The 22525-nt window shown below is 39.7% G+C and overlaps 1 protein-coding gene across 2 annotated transcripts in view; it reads left to right on the plus strand.

Annotated features, from left to right (window-relative positions):
* Window positions 1–22525, plus strand: part of vwa8 (von Willebrand factor A domain containing 8) — a 212249-nt gene that overhangs the window by 90160 nt on the left and 99564 nt on the right. For both annotated transcript variants that reach the window (XM_072914532.1, XM_061970810.2), the window contains exons 22-28: window positions 1251–1326; window positions 1421–1556; window positions 1625–1744; window positions 1813–2018; window positions 5992–6143; window positions 15318–15426; window positions 15528–15666. In XM_072914532.1, the coding sequence (XP_072770633.1) occupies window positions 1251–1326; window positions 1421–1556; window positions 1625–1744; window positions 1813–2018; window positions 5992–6143; window positions 15318–15426; window positions 15528–15666 (938 nt within the window). The remainder of the gene's footprint in view (window positions 1–1250; window positions 1327–1420; window positions 1557–1624; window positions 1745–1812; window positions 2019–5991; window positions 6144–15317; window positions 15427–15527; window positions 15667–22525) is intronic.

Below are 22525 nucleotides of genomic sequence, written 5' to 3' on the forward strand. Positions count from 1 at the left end.
TAATATTATTTATCTCATTCACGTAAGAGACTAGACGTATAAGATTTCATGGGATTTAGCGATTAGGAGTGACAGATTGTTTGGTAAACGTATAGCATGTTCTATATGTTATAGTTATTTGAATGACTCTTACCATAATATGTTACGTTAACATACCAGTTGGTTATTTATGCCTCATATAACGTACACTTATTCAGCCTGTTGTTCACTATTCTTTATTTATTTTAAATTGCCTTTCAAATGTCTATTCTTGGTGTTGGCTTTTATCAAATACATTTCCCCAAAAAATGCGACTTATACTCCAGTGCGACTTATATATGTTTTTTCCTTCTTTATTATGCATTTTCGGCAGGTGCGACTTATGCTCCGGTGCGACTTATACTCCGAAATATACGGTATTACAAATATTTACCGTATTTTTCGGACTATAAGTCTAGGTTTTTTTCATAGTTTGGCCGGGGGTGCGACGTATACTCCGGAGCGACTTATGTGTGAAAATATTAACACATTATTGTAAAATATCAAATAATATTATTTGTCTCATTCGCGTGAGCGACGAAGAAAATGTCCGTAATCGTCACACACACGTCAGCAATCGTCACTCACACGCCAACCAATAAGAATTCGGCGGGGGGCGGGTCATGGCAGAAGTGCATTGTGGGTTTTGGAATGTTAACTGCTATATGCTATACGCTACTGTCGGAGCTATTAAAATAGATCACAGCAACATTGGCGGTAACTTATAAAAACTGAGAAGGGCTGAACTAAAATGGCACCGAAAAGGAAATCATATACTGCAGATTACAAGCTGGACGTAGTGAAATATGCACCAGAAAACGGCGATCGAGCATCAGAAAGAATGGACGGCACGCCCCCAATATTGCTGTATGGGTGGAAATTGGGAGAAATCCGGGAGAATGGTTGCCCCGGGAGATTTTCAGCGGCGTTTTAAAAAGTCATACATTTTACTTTTTGAAACCGATACCGATAATTTCCGATATTACATTTTAAAGCATTTATCGGCCGATAATATCGGCAGTCCGATATTATCCGACATCTCTACTTTACACTATTTTAAAGTAATGTTTCAACATTCCTAACTGGCAAAAAAGTGTCAAAATAAAGCATATATTTCCTCCCCCCAAAAAATCACGATTGAACTAAAATTGTGCAACTTTTGATGTTTTGGAATGCCTTTCCTTAAATATGACATTCTATTTAAAAGTCCTGTGTTCCTCTGGCCCTTGCAGAGATACGACCGTGCAGACGCTGACCTTGCAGCCTTCAGTCCGAGACGGCATCATCACATATGAGGACTCGCCACTGGTTTGTTGCGGTTGTTTTGTATTGTTTTTTTTGTTTTTTTTTAACCTGCTGCGATATATGTTAAAGGCGATATCGGAACATTTGCACGGTGCAGGTAAAAGCGGTGAGGAAGGGACACATACTGGTGATTGACGAGGCCGACAAAGCTCCCACCAACGTCACCTGCATCCTCAAAACCCTGGTGGAGAGCGGAGAGATGATCCTGGCAGACGGACGCAGAATCCTCTCTGGTAAACACAAAAGAACACCAGCCCCATGCTGGATGTATTTAATTTTTGTATCGTTGTACCATCCATAGATCCACTGGAAGCCAAGGGGAGGCCCAACACCATCGTCATGCACCCTGACTTCAGAATGTTGGTTCTGGCTAACAGACCAGGCTTCCCCTTCCTGGGCAACGACTTCTTCGGCGCTCTAGGTAGACACTTGCACGACCCTGCCGTCATCTGTAAGACACTTCAGATCATTTGTGGCACGTCTTCAAAGGCGACATCTTCAGCTGCCACGCCGTGGATAACCCGAAGCCTCGGGCCGAGCTGGCCATGCTGAGGCGGTACGGCCCCGACGTTCCCGACGCCACCCTGGAGAAGCTGGTGGCCGCCTTCGGAGAGCTCCGGTCCATGGCTGACCAGGGCACCATCACTTACCCCTACTCCACCCGAGAGGTGGTCAACATTGTCAAGCACCTCCAGGTAGAAAATGTCCCCACCGCCCTCGTGTAGACTGATTATGCAAGACTTTGTCTCAGACGAATCCCGGTTAATAATGAATGAATATTTCTCAGGCGTAGTGCTGTGATGCTTGAATCCTAAATAATGTAGGGTGTGTGCTCACGTCAACGATGCACATTTTCTTATAGGTCACTAGAGTAGAAAACCTGTGAGGTAAGAACGTCCATTTGGAGGTGCTGGTTTACCCACTCGTCCCAAATTATTTTTAACACATGTGGCCTACTTTATTTAACAGTACCTCCTTTTTTATTGCCTGGTTGAATTACTTTTACAGAACCTTGTCTTCTGTTACTTGTGTTGCTACTTTTGTCCAGTACTTTGTTTTTTATCACCTTTGTGGCTTACTTTTGCATACTACCTTGATTTCCATTACCTTTGTGGCTTACTTTAACAAGGCATATCGTTTTTTATTACCTTTGTGGCTTACTGTTGCATACTACCTTGATTTCCATTACCTTTGTGGCTTACTTTAACATAGCACCTTCTTTTTTTCTTACCTTTGCGGCTTACTTTGACATACTACCTTGTTTTCTATTACCTTTGTGGCTTACTTTAAAATACTACATTGTCTTCTCTTACCTTTGTGGCTTACCATTGCATACTGCCTTGTTTTCTCTTACCTTTATGGCTTACTTTAAAATACTACCTTGTTTTCTATTCCCTTTTTGGCTTACCTTTACATACTACCTTGTTTTCTATTACCTTTGAGGTTTACTTTTACATACTACCTTGTTTTATATTACTCTTGTGGCTTACTTTAAAATACTATCTTTTTACTATTCCCTTTGTGGCTTACCTTTACATACTACCTTGTTTTATATTCCCTTTGTGGCTTACCTTTACATACTACCTTGTTTTCTACTACCTTGGTGGCTTACTTTAAAATACTATATTGTTTTTTATTACCTTTGTGGCTTACTTTGACTTACTACCTTGTTTTCTATTACCTTTGTGACTTACTTTTACATACTACATTGTTTTCTATTACCTTTGTGGCTTACTTTAAAATACTAAATTGTTTTCTCTTACCTTTGTGGCTCACTTTAAAATACTACATTGTTTTCTATTACCTTTGTGACTTACTTTGACTTACTACTTTCTATTACCTTTGTGGCTTACTTTTTCTTACTACCTTGTTTTATATTACCTTTGTGGCTTACTTTTACATACTATCACCTTTCTGGCTTACTTTGAGAAACTACCTTGTTTTCTATCACCGTTGTGACTTACTTTGACATACTACCTTGTTTTCCATTACCTTTGTGGCTTACTTTTTTTATATGCTACCTTGTTTTCTATCACCTCTTTGGCTTACTTTAACTTACCCTTTTTTCTACGACCTTTGCGGCGTACTTTGACCTAGCACCTTTGCATACTGCCTTGTTTTCTCTTACCTTTATGGCTTACTTTAAAATACTACCTTGTTTTCTATTCCCTTTTTGGCTTACCTTTGCATACTACCTTGTTTTCTATTACCTTTGAGGTTCACTTTTACATACTACCTTGTTTTATATTACCTTTGTGGCTTACTTTAAAATACTACCTTTTTACTATTCCCTTTGTGGCTTACCTTTACATACTACCTTGTTGTATATTCCCTTTGTGGCTTACCTTTACATAATACCTTGTTTTCTACTACCTTGGTGGCTTACTTTAAAATACTATATTGTTTTTTATTACCTTTGTGGCTTACTTTGACTTACTACCTTGTTTTCTATTACCTTTGTGACTTACTTTTACATACTACATTGTTTTCTATTACCTTTGTGGCTTACTTTAAAATACTAAATTGTTTTCTCTTACCTTTGTGGCTCACTTTAAAATACTACATTGTTTTCTATTACCTTTGTGACTCACTTTGACTTACTACTTTCTATTACCTTTGTGGCTTACTTTTTCTTACTACCCTGTTTTATATTACCTTTGTGGCTTACTTTTACATACTATCACCTTTCTGGCTTACTTTGAGACACTACCTTGTTTTCTATCACCGTTGTGACTTACTTTGACATACTACCTTGTTTTCTATTACCTTTGTGGCTTCCTTTTTTTTATATGCTACCTTGTTTTCTATCACCTCTTTGGCTTACTTTAACTTACCCTTTTTTCTACGACCTTTGCGGCGTACTTTGACCTAGCACCTTGTTTTATTTTGCCTTTGTGGCTTACTTTTACATACTACCTTGTTTTTCTATTACCTGTGTGGCTTACCGTATTTTCCGCACTATAAGGCGCCCTGGGTTATAAGCCGCGCCTTCAATGAACGGCATATTTCAAAACTTTGTCCACCTATAAGCCGCCCGGTGTTGTAAGCCGCATCTAACTGCGCTAAAGGAATGTCAAAAAAACAGTCAGATAGGTCAGTCAAACTTTAATAATATATTAAAAACCAGCGTTCTAACAACTCTGTTCACTCCCAAAATGTACGCAAATGTGCAATCACAAACATACGTATATCAACATGGACAGAGCTGCGTGAAAAAAGCCACCCGGCCTCTTCGCGTAAACTTAAACTTACCTTAACCACTCGCTCATCTTTTCTTCATCCATCCCTTCGAGTTAGCTTTTATGATGACGCCGGCTGGAAAGGTCTCTTTTGGCAAGGTCTTCCTTTTGAATATCACCATGGGTGGAAGTTTCTGGCCATTAGCATGGCAAGCTAGAACCACAGTGAAGGATGACTTCTCATTCCCTGTGGTGCGAATATTCACCGTACGTGCTCCCGTTGTATCCACAGTGCGGTTCACAGGAATATCAGTTGCTGTGAAATAGTAATCCGTGTGCGGATGGAGAGATTGCGTCTTTTCATGAACCGGATCCCGGTCGTTTAGTAGGAGCCATTTTGTGGTCTTTACAGATGTAAACACACAAAGGAAATGAAACGTACGGTGATATCCGCGCGCTTTTTCTTCTTCTACGCGGGCGGGTGGTTGCTTACAGTAGAAGAAGAAGCGCTTCCTGTTCTATGGGGGCGGGTGCTTACCTTGGTGGTTGCTTGCGTAGAAGAAGAAGCGCTTCCTGTTCTACCGGGAAAAAAGATGGCGGCTGTTTACCGAAGTTGCGAGACCGAAACTTTATGAAAATGAATCTTAATATTTATCCATATATAAAGCGCACCGGGTTATAAGGCGCACTGTCAGCTTTTGAGAAAATTTGTGGTTTTTAGGTGCGCCTTATAGTGCGGAAAATACGGTACTTTAAAGTTCTGCCTTGTTTTATATTACCTTTGTGGCTTACTTTTACATATTACCTTGTTTTCCATTGACTATGTGGCTGACTTTGACATAGCACCTTGTTACCTTTGTGGCTTATTTTTTCATACTACCCTGTTTTATATTACCTTTGTGGCTTACTTTTACACACTATCACCTTTCTGGCTTACTTTGACATACTACCTTGTTTTCTATTACCTTTGTTGCTTACTGTGACATACTACCTTGTTTTTATCACCTTTGTGGCTTACCTTTTCATAGTACCTTGTTTTCCACTGCCTGTGTGTGTTTGATTATTAATGCCTGATGGTACCTTCATTTTGTCCCAATATAGCATAGAAGTATTATTGAACAATATTACAAAAGTCTATAAGCACGTCTTTTCTTGCTTACATTAAAAGTCCCCTGTGCTCTGACAGCTTACATAATGCACATTATTTTGGTGGGAAAGCACCAGAAGAACAGTGCTGAGGAGGGTGTTGCAGAAGGATCAATAATTCAGTGCAATAAGGGACTTGCACTTTTTCTGATTTCCCCACTGGCCTCAGAACCCACCAACTCTGGCATGTGAAGTCTCAGAATCATTGGCCCTGCGTTAATGACCATTTCACCCTTCTTTTTGTAATGGCGCCTTTTGTGGATGGCCTGCAGTCCATCTTTGTGTTGCTCTGTCAGCTCTTGGGCGTCTCGCACTCATCCGCCTCCTTTTCTCGCCTCAACAGGAATTCCCCAACGAGGGTCTGGCCAACGTGGTGCGGAACGTCTTCGACTTTGACTCGTACAACAAGGACACGCGCGACGTCCTGATCGAAGCGCTGCACAAGCACGGCATCCCCATCGGCGCCAAGCCCAGCTCCGTCCACCTGGCCAACGAGTAAGGCATCATCACCATGGCTTGTGGGCCACAGCATTAGGTACACCTGCCGCATCCAGTACAAGAGGGTGTGATGCAACTACAGCTGGGAGTCCTGATACGATGTTGATATGGAATATTGGTCCGATATCAGTCAATCAATCAATCAATGTTTATTTATATAGCCCTAAATCCCAAGTGTCTCAAAGGGCTACACAAGCCACAACGACATCCTCGGTACAAAGCCCACATAAGGGCAAGGAAAAACTCACTCCAGTGGGACGTCGATGTGAATGACTATGAGAAACCTTGGAGAGGACCGCATATGTGGGTAACCCCCCCCCCCCCCAGACAGCATTACCTTTTATCAGCTTGCATCTAAAATCTCCGATAGAACACAACGTTGGTCTTTTCTTCTATTTTAATCAGATCATTACACTACTTGGAGCTAGCACCTACACAACAGCTAAGCACACGATAACCCACAATCTAGGCGAATGTATTAATGTCTTTAATTGAACAATATTGTAGTCTTAAACAGCCCATTTGTCAATATAATCAAGTATCAAATAAATTAGAGATGTCCGATAATGGATTTTTGCCGATATTACGATATTGTCCAACTCTTAATTACCGATTCCGGTATCAACCAATACCGATACATACAGTTGTAGAATTAACACATTAGTATGCCTAATTTTGTTGTGTTGCCCCGCTGGTTGCATTAAACAATTTAACAAGGTTTTCCCAAAATATAAATCAACTCAAGTTATGGTAAAAAATGCCAACATGGCACTGCCATATTTATTATTGAAGTCACAAAGTGCATTATTTTATTTTAACATGCCTCAAAACAGCAGCTTGGAATTTAGGACATGCTCTCCCTGAGAGAGCATGAGGAGGTTGAGGTGGGCGGGGTTGAGGGGGGTGGGGCGTGTATATTGTAGCGTCCCGGAAGAGTTAGTGCTGCAAGGGGTACTGGGTATTTGTTCTGTTGTGTTACGGTGCGGCTGTTCTCCTGAAATGTGTTTGTCATTCTTGTTTGGTGTGGGTTCACAGTGTGGCGCATATTTGTAACAGTGTTAAAGTTGTTTATACGGCCACCCTCAGTGTGACCTGTATGGCTGTTGACCAAGTAGGCCTTGCATTCACGTGCGTGTGTGAAAAGCCGTAGATGTCATGTGATTGGGCCGGCACGCAACGGCAGTGCCTTTAAGGTTTATTGGCGCTCTGTACTTCTCCCTACGTCCGTGTACACAGCAGCGTTTTAAAAAGTCATACATTTTACTTTTTAAAACCGATACCGATAATTTCCAATATTACATTTTAGAGCATTTATCGGCCGATAATATCGGCAGTCCGATATTATCGGACATCTCTAAAATAAATGTACCGTAAATTCCGGACTATAAGCCGCTACTTTTTTCCTACACTTTGAACCCTGCAGCTTATAAAACGGAGCGGCTAATTTATGGATTTTTCTTCGCTTGCGGCCATAATATAAATAATTTGATAAAACAAGCGAAAAGTGTGCCAATCAGTCTTCTAGCCGTCCATAGAGTTTCTACTTAAATGGATTCTTTATTCATCACTCCAAGCAACGTTTGTAAGTTTTACAATATAACTAAAACAATTCTTACTTTCTAAACCGTCCCATGTGTGATATCTGTAGGAGTGTTTTCATGCATATTTGTAAGTAATGTAATTACCCTAACGTCGTTAGCATTAGCTAATATGTTAACACTTTTACGAGTGTCTGTTAGTATGATTAACTTACAATGGCATTCTTTTTGTATTGTTTCAGTTTCACAAATTTCTCAGTAAATTCACCAAAACGTCACCGTGGAGTTATTGAGTCTGTTGAGCTGATTGGAGAGCTAGCTTCCGCAAATAGTGGGTGCATGACGATGACTTCTGTTTTGTTTGATCAGCCATTTTACTGCCGTGTTACAGACACCATTAGGGACCAATTAAGGTATGTAAATAAACATTTACAGAATTTTACTGTGTAAATTAGTCATTTTGCAATGTGTATATCTGCCGCTTATAGTCCGGTGCGGCTAATATATCAATCAATCAATGTTTATTTATATAGCCCTAAATCACAAGTGTCTCAAAGGGCTGCACAAGCCACAACGACATCCTCGGTACAAAGCCCACATAAGGGCAAGGAAAAACTCACCCCAGTGGGACGTCGATGTGAATGACTATGAGAAACCTTGGAGAGGACCGCATATGTGGGTAACACCCCCCTCTAGGGAGACCGAATGCAATATGCAATATATGGAAAAATACTTTTTCCTTCTAAAGTTTAGTGGGTGCGGCTTATATCCCAGTGCGTTCTATAGTCCGGAAAATACATTTGTTGCATGTTACTTAATGAAACAACTGGAAATATGTGATGCACTACATGATATCGTATGCATGTTCGAAATAAACTGAAACTGAACTCAACTCAACTCAACTTAACTGACACATACAAAGTCTCCAAGGAAGAATCTATAATAAATAAGTTAGTGTTTTTCTTAACTATCATCGTTCTCTGTTTGAATCATTTCACTTGATCAAACCCTTCCTGATAGTCCACGCTTCAAAATAACAAAAGTATCATCATATCAGATCAATGTCAGCCAATACTCAACGCTCCAATATTGGTGTTAGAAAGTTGTAAACTTGTATCAGGACAACCCTAACTACAACCACAACAAATATTTTTTTTAATTACTACCTCCGTAAAATTTTTATTTTTTTTGTGAATTGAAAAACTTCTAATACAATTTTTGTTTGAATATTATCAGGAGTACCTAATGTGGTGGCCGATGCAAAATGTGTATTATATGTCATTTCACCACAAAGACACTAAGGCCTGGTGACTTACGGTTTGAACATTTTTCTTACACATATAACATGCCAATAATAATACTGTAAATGTAATATATTGGCATAATATCATTTTAAAAGGCGCACATTTTAGTGTAGAATACCTGTACAATTAACTGTATATTATCATCAAATGTATGTATTTTTTGTGAAGGAATTGGATTGTTGATCGCAAATATAAAATACCTTAAGAATAATATTTTAACTAATTTTAATGCCTGACTGGAGAACTGTGTAACATTCTGCAGCGAATTCTTTTTACTACATTTTGAGTGACTTAATACATTTCCCATCATATACTACGCTGACATGTTTTATGACTTTACTCCATTGCTGCTGTTGACTCATTTTAAATCATACTTAACTTCTGTGAGGCTCCTATGAAGTCTCTTAATATGACAATGACTCAGAATGTGACATTTGGATTGTTGAATAAAGGAAAATATTTGTTTCTTCAGTGTCCTGTGGTTTTATTCCATCACATCGTAGGAAACAAGTATTTTCCTTCAAAAGTTGGTACACATTAGATATTATTATAAGAATCATTATTATAATGATTTATTTTACAATACATCTCCAAAAACATAACATTGACTCAGGTCATTTATTCTTTATAATGTACGTAATATTAGGAATGATGTACTAATAAATCAAAGAATGCCTTGATATATTATTGGAATTAAAACAATTCTGTAAAAGGGCTAGAATAAATGTATTCGTAAACAGAAAATATTAAATAAAGTAATCCCTTGTTTCTATCTGTTAATTGGTTCCAGGCATGACAATGGTAAATGTATTTCTGCAAAGTAGAAATGATTAATTTTAAATCAAATATGTTTACAGCTAGAGCCTCTTGACTGCACTTAAATGTAGAATATATGTAGAATATATTTATATTATTCATATATTATATATATTATATATATAATATATAGATTATTTATTATTATTATTGTCTTTTGTGAGCGAACTGTGGTGCTGAATTTCCCCCAGGGATCAATAAAGTACTTTCTATTCTATTCTATTCTAAAATAGAACTTCACGACAATTGTCGGAGGCAGATATTTACATATATCCGTATTTAAGTGTTGCTTCTTTATTTTCATAATCATATTACAAAACAGCTAGTGTTTTTCTTCCAATTGTGGTCTTTTGGTTGTCTGCAAATACTGTGTGCTTACCTTGACTATGGAATGTAAGGAGGAGAGATAATCCTTCTCCTTATCTCTTCTTGTGTCCAGCTGCGGAGGACAATGGGCATGTGTTTGGGCTGAAAAGACAAGACAGTGAGGGTGGGAGGGAGAGAGACTTTATAGAATAGAAGGTTTCCATATTTTAGATCAGACCATCTTAGCTGCGCGATTGAATGTTCTATGCTGGACTGGTCTCAGTATATTTGCAAAGCTTTGCAAATATATTACAAAATACCTATTCTGTCTCTGGTGGTTCTTCTACTCAGCTTTAAGTGTCGTAAAGAGCTTGGGAGCGACCAGAAACTTGAATTCCCTGGGAGGAACAACTGGTCCAAACGCAACACCTTCTACATATGTTTTTTAACATGAGAGCCTGCTAGACTTGAAATAACTCTCCTTTAATCGTTGTCATCTTTCTGCATTATTATTCATTAGCCTTGCTCATACTGTTAAAGCATATGTTTATACTTTTAGTTAATCGTTTACATTTGATCTGTTCATTAAAGGAGAGCACAGTGCACCAAGTCAAAAGTCCTTGTGTGTTTAACATTAAAGCTGATTGTAATGTAGTCATGCTCCCTGAGGCTGAGCCAATGTGTGGCCACGGTACTGAAGGTTACGCTCTGATTGGTTTGGTCTCATCTAGAACCTTTATTTAACCAGATAAGAAACCCATTGAGATCAAGATCTCTTTCACAAGGGTGACCTGGCCAAGAGGTCAACAGCACATGTCACAGAGCAGTTTCAAAAAAGTAGTACGTTGAGACATACATTTTAAAATACATAAAAGAGAACTGTAAAACAATAAAGATTTACACCTTTTAAAAACACAGGCACTGTGCAAAAGTGTCTAGTGGCCAATACTACTATAGTATTGACATTTTTACGTCATTTAGCCATTTCTATGCTTGAAAATGCTTTATTTCGGCCAAAAGTACAGTAGAGGCCAAAAGTTTGGACACACCTTCTCATTTCAATGCGTTTTCTTTATTTTCATGACTATTTACATTCTAGATTGTCACTGAAGGCATCAAAACTGACACCTGTGAAGTGAAAACCATTTCAGGTGACTACCTCTTGAAGCTCATCGAGAGAATGCCAAGAGTGTGCAAAGCAGTAATCAGAGCAAAGGGTGGCTATTTTGAAGAAACTAGAACATAAAACATGTTTTTTTTCACCTTTTCTTGTTAAGTACATAACTCCACGTGTGTTCATTCATAGTTTTCATGCCTTCCGTGACAATCTACGATGTAAATAGTCATGAAAACGAATTGAATGAGAAGTGTGTCCAAACTTTTGTCCTTTACTGTATTTTTGGTCGAAATAAAGCATTTTCTAGCATAAAAATGGCTAAATGACATAAAAATGTCAATACTACAGTAGTATTGGCCACTAGATGAGACCAAACCAGTACTGTACTGTACATAGAATATGATTTTTTTAAGGATCTGCGATACAGTGAAACTGCAAACTTTGAGTGTACATATTTTCTTAAAGGAACATAATACGGAATTCGGGAAGACAAAGCTGCGTGCTATTATGTATTTGTATCAAGATTCTGCCTTTTTCTCTTCATGTTGTGCCTTTTTGCTCTATTTTCCCCATTTTTACTACCGTATTTTTTGGAGTATAAGTCGCTCCGGAGTAGTGATGGGTTGATGAGGCGTCATGAAGCGTTTCGACACATTGCAAAACTGTATTGATACTGTGTCACTAAATACTGACATCTGCTGGACATTAAAAATCCCTACAGGCAACCTATGGACCGACTCAACTGACACTGATTTTATGACCTAGTACAGGGGTCGGCAACCCGCGGCTCCGGAGCCGCATGCGGCTCTTTGATCACTCTGATGCCGCTCAGCAGCTCACTTGCTGAACCCCCCAATTTTCCCGTGAGACTTCCGGATTTCAGTGCCTCTCGCAGAATACTCCCGATTTTCACCCCTATGGCTATAATAAGGGCGTGCCATGATGGTATAACATTTGGCGCCTTCTACAATTTGTATTAACAGCGTGCCAGCTCAAAACTTGTTATACAATATACATTTTCTACTTGCACACGTACGTGACAGCAAGGCATACTTGGTCAACAGCCACACAGGTTACACTGACGGTGGTCATATAAAACAACTTTAACACTCTTACTAATAATGCGCCACACTTTGAACCAAAACCAAACAAGAATGACAAACACATTTCGGGGAGAACATCTGCACCTTAACACAACATAAACACAACAGAACAAACACCCAGAATCCCATGCAGCCCTGACTCTTCCGGGCTACATTATTACCCCCCCCCCCCCCCCCCCCCCCCCCCGTGCGTCGGTTGAGGTGGGCGGGGTTTGGTGGGGGGGGGTGTATAATGAATCCCGGAAGAGTTAGGGCTGCATGGGATTCTGGGTATTTGTCCTGTTGTGTTTATGTTGTGTTACGGTGCAGATGTTCTCCCGAAATTTGTTTGTCATTCTTGTTTGGTGTGGGTTCACAGTGTGGCGCATTATTAGTAAGAGTGTTAAAGTTGTTTTTTTCTTATACCGCCACCGTCAGTGTAACCTGTGTGGTTGTTGACCAAGTACTGTATGCCTTGCTGTCTCCTACATGAGCAAGCGGAAGCCCCCCACAACGTGTGACTGATCAGGCACGCTGGCTGTAGCGGGTGCTATATGCTGTACCATCACGGCACGCATGACGCTGACAAGCGCCATTCATTTAAAACCCGCGTGCCGAACCAGATTTCAAATTCCACATAAAAGTGTGGGCAGCGTGTCTGAGACACCTGGTTTATACATAGCACAAAGCAAAAAAAAAAATTGTATGCAGTGTTATTTCATTTAAAATTAAAAAAAAATTTTTGCGGCTCCCATTGTTTTCTATAATTTGTGAAACTGGTCAAAATGGCTCTTTGACTGGTAAAGGTTGCCGACCCCTGACCTAGTATATACAATAATATAAACCAAGTCATTGTATTTCATTTAGGATTATTTCATATCTTCATTTAAATAAAAATATATTTTTTATCTCTTTTAGATACAGTCAATAAATAATGTGAACATGTATCATAACATGGAAATCTAAGAGAACGTGTTGTGAATGAGGATGCTTGTGGACCTGGAAATTTTATTTAAAAAAAAGACAGTTTTTCCAACGTATTCAATTTTAGACGCTTTCTCTTCTTAGTTATTATTTCTCGGCTGTAGAAAAGAGCCGCTCACAGGGCACAGAGGAGGCGTCAGTGCGACAGAGTTCGCGTATCGGTCACGTGACCAAAACAGCTCATGATCGGTCACGTGACTTTCTAAAAGCGGTACGCGCACCGACACAGGGTTTTGCTCTATGAGCTCAACTTATGCGCCGCTGCATCGGTGTTGCCGGACCCATCACTACCTGCCGAAAATGCATAATAAAGAAGGAAAAAAACATATATAAGTTGCATTTTTGGGGGGAAATGTATTTGATAAAAGCCAACAGCAAGAATAGACATTTGAAAGGCAATTTAAAATAAATAAAGAATAGTGAACAACAGGCTGAATAAGTGTACGTTATATGAGGCATAAATAACCAACTGGTATGTTAACGTAACATATTATGGTAAGAGTCATTCAAATAACTATAACATATAGAACATGCTATACGTTTACCAAACAATCTGTCACTCCTAATCGCTAAATCCCATGAAATCTTATACGTCTAGTACAGGGGTCGGCAACCTTTACTAGTCAAAGAGCCATTTTGACCAGTTTCGCAAATTATAGAAAACAATGGGAGCCGCAAACATTTTTGAAATTTTAAATGAAATGACACTGAATACAAAGTTTTTTTTTTGCTTTGTGCTATGTATAAACCAGGGGTCTCACACACGCTGCCCACACTTTTTTATGGAATTTCTAAGCTGGTGCGGCACGCGGGTTTTAAATGAAAAGCGTTTGCCAGCGTCATGCGTGCCGTGATGGTAGAGCATATAGCACCCACTACAACCAGCGTGCCTGATCAGCCACATGTTGAATGGGGCTTCCGCTTGCTCACGTAGGTGACAGCAAGGCATACTTGGTCAACAACCACACAGGTTACACTGACGGTGGCGGTATAAAAAAAACTATAACACTCTTACTAATAATGCGCCACACTGTGAACCCACACCAAACAAGAATGACAAACACATTTCGGGAGAACATCTGCACAGTAACACAACATAAACACAACAGGACAAATACCCAGAATCCCATGCAGCCCTGACTCTTCCGGGATACATTATACACCCCCGCAACCAAACCCCGCCCACCTCAACCGACGCACGTTTATGTTGTGTTTATGTTGTGATAAGGTGCAGATGTTCTCCCGAAATGTGTTTGTCATTCTTGTTTGGTTTTGGTTCAAAGTGTGGTGCATTATTAGTAAGAGTGTTAAAGTTGTTTTATATGGTCACCGTCAGTGTAACCTGTGTGGCTGTTGACAAAGTATGCTTTTCTGTCACGTATGTGTGCAAGCAGAAGATGTATATTGTATAAAAAGTGTTGGGCTGGCACGCTGTTAATACAGATTGTAGAGAGCGGCAAATGTAGTACAATCATGGCACGCCCTTATTATAGCTCTAAGGGTGAAAATCGGTGAATATTAATCCCGGGAGTTTTCTGCGAGAGGCACTGAAATCCGGAAGTCTCACGGGTAAATTGGGGGGTTCAGCAAGTAAGCTGCTGAGCCGCATCAGAGTGATCAAAGAGCCGCATGCGGCTCCGGAGCCGCGGGTTGCCGACCCCTGGTCTAGTCTCTTACGTGAATGAGATAAATAATATTATTTGATATTTTACGCCAATGTGTTAATCATTTCACACATAAGTCGCTCCTGAGTATAAGTCGCACCCCCGGCCAAGCTATGAAAAAAACTGCGACTTATAGTCCGAAAAATACGGTACTTGTTTTGGACACCTAGTTACGATCTACTGCTACTCAAAGCAAATATTTTCATTTTAGTTGTCAAAATTTTACAAAAAATAAACTTTTCTTGAATCTCAAGCAATCCCTTTCCTCCCCATATTGCTAGCCAGGCTACCAGGAAGTGAGCCATTTGACAAATGGTTCCTGTCTGGCGCTTGTCACAATTTGACCTGTGACCTCCGCAGGTTGCCTCTGCCGGAGGCCACGATGACATCATACTGGACCATCAGTCAAGGTGTCAACGCCCGGCGCAAAATGCTGTGTCCGTCCGAGACGCATCGCATCGATGTCAAGGTGAATAATGTCTCCTATGTTCCGACCTGGATCCATCATAGAACTAAAAAAAAAAAAAAAAAAGCAACGGGTCTGGCTGACCATCCTGTCGCACCTTGCAGGGCCCCGTCTACCTGCGTGTTCAGGCCTATCCTTGCCACAGGCAGGAGAGCCGGGCTTTGAGTTTCAGCGAGGAAAAAGCCCACTGGCAGATTCCCATGAACGAAGTCAACATCATCTGTGACGTCGCCACCAAAGATGGTAACGTTTTCTTTGACCGCGTCCGATGTCACTTAAGCCAGGGTTTTTCAACCTTTTTTGAGCCAAGGCACATTTTTTTTCCATTGAAAAAATCCAGAGGCAGTAGAAAATGTTAAAACAAGTCAACTCGGTAGACTATTGTCAAGACTTGGACTATGGCGTGGTTTGTTCTCCCGTGGTGCAAATGAACATTTGGACCAGACATGGCGTGAAGGTGAAGACATATTTAATTTTACTATAACAAAAAGAACAAACTAAAGGTGCGCACAAGGCGGAAGTACAAACTTGACAAATGAAACCAATACTTGCACGTGGGCAAAAAACTAAGGACATGAACAAAAGTCGCTAACTGTGGCATGAATCGAAAAAAGTTACTTGGACAGGGCATGAAGTACGCAGAGGTAAACAGAGTGTGACAGGGGTATGATGTCGCCAGGCACTTACATTATCACCAGACCTATGTAAGTGTCAATATATACCTTGATGTTGCAGAAAAAAGATCATATTTTTTTAACCGATTTCTGAACTCTAAATGGGTGAATTTTGGCGAATTAAACGCCTTTCTAATATTCGCTCTCGGAGCGATGACGTCACAACGTGACGTCACATCGGGAAGCAATCCGCCATTTTCTCAAACACCGAGTCAAATCAGCTCTGTTATTTTCCGTTTTTTCGACTGTTTTCCGTACCTTGGAGACATCATGCCTCGTCGGTGTGTTGTCGGAGGGTGCAACAACACGAACAGGGACGGATTCAAGTTGCACCAGTGGCCCACAGATGCGAAAGTGGCAAGAAATTGGACGTTTGTTCCGCACACTTTACCGACGAAAGCTATGCTACGACAGAGACGGCAAGAATGTGTGGATATCCTGTGACACTCAAAGCAGATGCATTTCCAACGATAAAGTCAAATAAATCTGCCGCCAGACCCCCATTGAATCTGCCGGAGTGTGTGAGCAATTCAGGGACAAAGGACCTCGGTAGCACGGCAAGCAATGGCGGCAGTTTGTTCCCGCAGACGAGCGAGCTAAACCCCGTATCGACCCTAGCTTTCCTGGCCTGCTGACATCAACTCCAAAACTGGACAGATCAGCTTTCAGGAAAAGAGCGCGGATGAGGGTATGTCTACAGAATATATTAATTGATGAAAATTGGGCTGTCTGCACTCTCAAAGTGCATGTTGTTGCCAAATGTATTTCATATGCTGTAAACCTAGTTCATAGTTGTTAGTTTCCTTTAATGCCAAACAAACACATACCAATCGTTGGTTAGAAGGCGATCGCCGGATTCGTCCTCGCTTTCTCCCGTGTCGCTGGCTGTCGTGTCGTTTTCGTCGGTTTCGCTTGCATACGGTTCAAACCGGCTCAATAGCTTCAGTTTCTTCTTCAATTTCGTTTTCGCTACCTGCCTCCACACTACAACCATCCGTTTCAATACATGCGTAATCTGTTGAATCGCTTAAGCCGCTGAAATCCGAGTCTGAATCCGAGCTAATGTCGCTATAGCTTGCTGTTCTTTCCGCCATGTTTGTTTGTGTTGGCTTCACTATGTGACGTCACAGGAAAATGGACGGGTGTTTATAACGATTGTTAAAATCAGGCACTTTGAAGCTTTTTTTAGGGATATTGCGTGATGGGTAAAATTTTGAAAAAAACTTCGAAAAGTATAATAAGCCACTGGGAACTGATTTTTAATGGTTTTAACCCTTCTGAAATTGTGATAATGTTCCCCTTTAAAAACAAAGAGAAGTAGCTAACATGTCAGGTGTCAGGTAATAGACAAATATCATCTATTGCTGTATGGCGAGTGATTATACAGCTGGATGGAGTGCGGAATGAAGGAGTTCATAACATAACGAATTGCAGGGCTTTTCGGCAGCGAGTGGAGGGTGCAGTTCATTCAGACCCAACTAGTTTGCTAACTAGACGGGCTGACATGAAGCAAGACTTTATAGGGAAGCATGCAAGGATGATAATAAAATAACAACAAGTTCATTGTAAATGATAAGGAAGTTAGCATCTGAGTCTGTTATGCTAGGCTCAATTCCAATTTTTTCCCTCCACTTTTATAGTTTGATTATTTAATTTTTTTTTAAATATACATATTTTTTAAAGTTTTATGTATTGTATTTATTAACGGTATTGAATCCGGTACTTTTTTGGCACTGGCCGAGTTCCACCGGTCCTACCAGGCACCGAATCACGTAAAATCCAAGGGGGCCTTATTACGGGGACCTTGATTGCATGTGACGTAACGCCCAGTTGCCAACTCTATTTGCACTTTTCAGCACTTAGCGATCACTCCAGGAGCACTGAGAGCCGACACAGCCAAACTACTTATAAGTAATGTTGCAATTTTCAATGCCAACAAAGAAATGGACCAAAAATATGCTACTGATTAGCATTAGCGATTTTACATGGCGATTTCAACACCCACAAATTCGTTATTCAAAACTACAAAATAAGATACGCGTTATAATCAAACAGCTGGTGATAAGTACAATAATTATTGTATTAATAATAATAATGTATTAGATTTATAAAGCGCTTTTCTAGACACTCAAAGCGCTTCACAGAAGTGAGAACTGTTGCGTTTGGACCAGTTGTTCCTCCCAGGGAATTCAAGTCACAAGTCGCTCCCAAGCTCTTTACGACACTTAAAGCTGAGTAGAAAAACCGCCAGAGACAGAATAGGTATTTTGTAATATATTTGCAAAGCTTTGCATATACATTGAGACCAGTCCAGCATAGAACATTCAATCGCGCCGCCAAGATGGTCTGCCCCCCCCCGAAAAACCCTCTCCCCTCTTAAGTCTCTCTCTCTCCCACCCTCGCACTCATGTCCCTCCAGCCAAAACACATGCCCATTGTCCTCCGCACCTGGGAAGAATGCTAGATAAGAGAAAGGAGTATCTCTCTTTCTTACATTCTCCATTCAAGGTTAAGCACACCGTTTTTGCAGACAACCAAAAGACCACAATTGGAAGAAAAACACTAGCTGTTTTGTAATATGATTATGAAATAAAAGAAGTAACACTTAAATTCGGATATATGTAAATATCTGCCTCCGACAGAACCCATCATTCATTCACACCTATCTTAAGTACATACTGTACGTCGAACGCCTTGGACTTGCAACTGTAATTGCCACTTAATGTCATACCTGCAAAAGAGACTCCGAAATGTGATATTAAAACAAGATGTAACAAATGGACAGCAGTTGTCATAATTCGCTCATTTTTAAATGTTGCAATGAAAAAATTAGATTTTATTATCAAAAACAATCAATATTTATTAACAAAAAACAAAAGTATAAAAAAATTGGTGCTGTTATCGATTCCCAGGTACTGGGAATTGGTACAGTATCGGTTTAAATGTGAACGATACCCATCCCTAATTATAGATGTTTAAATTAATATGTATCACTGTACATGATCATTATTGGAATACAGTAGATCCCCACCTATTTGTTAGCGGCTCAGCATTCACTCCGCAAATTTTCTGATTAATTTTTTCTACTTTAAACTGTAAATCTTTTTTTTTAAGTAACTTCAATCAAATATGTTTAATAATTGTGAGAGACATATAATGCTTATAGTTATAAAAATAGGCATTTTTAGGGATGTTTTATATGGGAAAGTCGATTATTTACATTTATTTGCTATTTGCGAGGGGTTGGGATCCACTCTAAATGTATTATTTTAAAATCCATCCATTTTCTATACCGCTTATCCTCACTAGGATCGCGGGTAAGCTGGAGCCTATCCTAGCTGACTTCGCCCGAGAGGCGTGGTACACCCTAGCCATCAAATTGCACTGCTCATAGACCTCTAGGCCACATGGTGGCCGAGTGGTTTATTATATATTTTTCAAGTCATATTGTTTAGTTTTAGTTTTAATCATTACAATTTGTATTATTTTATTTATTCACTTATTTTAATTACCGTAATAAGATCATTTTCGAAAGATAATTTTATTGTCGTTGTGGCTTGTGCAGCCCTTGGAGACACTTGTGATTAAGGGCTGTATAAATAAACTTTGATTCATTGATATATAATTGATATTGTTTTCTGTATTTCATTTATTTGAATTAAGATGAAAATAATGCAAATATAATTTATTCATTAAGGAATAAATTCTGGGTGGAAACCGTTGATATTGTTCCGACGATACCTGCCAAAAAACAAGTATCTTTTTATATCTAAACTCTCTGATAAAAGGCTTTGAAACAAGCAGTCTTTGTGCATAGCAAAGTTTGAGCTTTTCTTGTAATTTACCAAAGGTAAACATTGCAGGCGTAGACTACCAGGAGCGAGCAGCTACACAACAACTAAGCACACAATATCACACAAGCTAGTCATATGTAATAATATCCTTATGAGCAATATTGCAATCTAAAGCAACACATTTGTCAATATAAACAAGTATCAAATCAAGTCTCTAAGGCAGAGCGAATCAAAAAGTATCCAGTAACAAATGTGTCCGCATCATTCAACTTACTGCGTCATGAGCTTAATTTATTGAATTATTGTGACCACTGGGTGTCGCCAAAACACCAATTACCGCTCCATTTCAACGTAAAGACCGTATAAGTCATACTTGTCAACCCTCCCGAATTTCAGTACCTCTCCCGAAAATCTCCTGGGACAACCTTTCTCCCGAATTTCTCCCGATTTCCAGCCGGACTTAAGGCACGCCCCCTCCAGGTCCGTGCGGACCTGAGTGAGGACAGCCTGTCGTCACGTCTGCTTGGCCAACCAGAAAGTAACCACAGAACACTATACCGTATAGTGTTCTGTGGTTACTTTTTGGTTGGCCAACGGTTTACGTTGTATTGCGCACCCTGACGGCAAGTGTGGGAGTCGGTTCTGAAGTATGAAGTAAAGAGACGTAACTTCGTCACCTCGCCTGGTTATTGACTCCAACCCAGACTATTACACTGCCCATACCTATGCTCCTTCAAAGACTGTGCTACTGGCTGCAAAGCATTGCACTTTCAAATACAACAATGAGTAGAGAGGAGTGTTATGTGTGTAAATGTGTAAATAAATGAACACTGAAATTCAAGTATTTATTTTATTTATATGTATATATACAATAAAATACATATATATATAAATATATATATACTGTATATATATATATATATATATAGCTAGAATTCACTGAAAGTCAAGTATGTATTTTATTCATATATATATATATTCACTGAAATTCAAGTATTTCTTATATATATATATATATATATATATATATATATATATATATATATATATATATATATATATATATATATATATATATATATATTCACTGAAATTCAAGTATTTCTTATATATATATATATATATATATATATATATATATAAATAAAATAAATACTTGACTTTCAGTGAATTCTAGCTATAAATACAGGTAAAAGCCAGTAAATTAGAATATTTTGAAAAACTTGATTTATTTCAGTAATTGCATTCAAAAGGTGTAACTTGTACATTTTATTTATTCATTGCACACAGACTGATGCATTCAAATGTTTATTTCATTTAATTTTGATGATTTGAAGTGGCAACAAATGAAAATCCAAAATTCCGTGTGTCACAAAATTAGAATATTACTTAAGGCTAATACAAAAAAGGGATTTTTAGAAATGTTGGCCAACTGAAAAGTATGAAAATGAAAAATATGAGCATGTACAATACTCAATACTTGGTTGGAGCTCCTTTTGCCTCAATTACTGCGTTAATGCGGCATGGCATGGAGTCGATGAGTTTCTGGCACTGCTCAGGTGTTATGAGAGCCCAGGTTGCTCTGATAGTGGCCTTCAACTCTTCTGCGTTTTTGGGTCTGGCATTCTGCATCTTCCTTTTCACAATACCCCACAGATTTTCTATGGGGCTAAGGTCAGGGGAGTTGGCGGGCCAATTTAGAACAGAAATACCATGGTCCGTAAACCAGGCACGGGTAGATTTTGCGCTGTGTGCAGGCGCCAAGTCCTGTTGGAACTTGAAATCTCCATCTCCATAGAGCAGGTCAGCAGCAGGAAGCATGAAGTGCTCTAAAACTTGCTGGTAGACGGCTGCGTTGACCCTGGATCTCAGGAAACAGAGTGGACCGACACCAGCAGATGACATGGCACCCCAAACCATCACTGATGGTGGAAACTTTACACTAGACTTCAGGCAACGTGGATCCTGTGCCTCTCCTGTCTTCCTCCAGACTCTGGGACCTCGATTTCCAAAGGAAATGCAAAATTTGCATGGTTGGGTGATGGTTTGGGGTGCCATGTCATCTGCTGGTGTCGGTCCACTCTGTTTCCTGAGATCCAGGGTCAACACAGCCGTCTACCAGCACGTTTTAGAGCACTTCATGCTTCCTGCTGCTGACCTGCTCTATGGAGATGGAGATTTCAAGTTCCAACAGGACTTGGCGCCTGCACACAGCGCAAAATCTACCCGTGCCTGGTTTACGGACCATGGTATTTCTGTTCTAAATTGGCCCGCCAACTCCCCTGACCTTAGCCCCATAGAAAATCTGTGGGGTATTGTGAAAAGGAAGATGCAGAATGCCAGACCCAAAAACGCAGAAGAGTTGAAGGCCACTATCAGAGCAACCTGGGCTCTCATAACACCTGAGCAGTGCCAGAAACTCATCGACTCCATGCCACGCCGCATTAACGCAGTAATTGAGGCAAAAGGAGCTCCAACCAAGTATTGAGTATTGTACATGCTCATATTTTTCATTTTCATACTTTTCAGTTGGCCAACATTTCTAAAAATCCCTTTTTTGTATTAGCCTTAAGTAATATTCTAATTTTGTGACACACGGAATTTTGGATTTTCATTTGTTGCCACTTCAAATCA

The sequence above is a fragment of the Nerophis lumbriciformis genome, linkage group LG13 (assembly GCF_033978685.3).
Source record: "Nerophis lumbriciformis linkage group LG13, RoL_Nlum_v2.1, whole genome shotgun sequence".
Classification (NCBI taxonomy): domain Eukaryota; kingdom Metazoa; phylum Chordata; class Actinopteri; order Syngnathiformes; family Syngnathidae; genus Nerophis; species Nerophis lumbriciformis.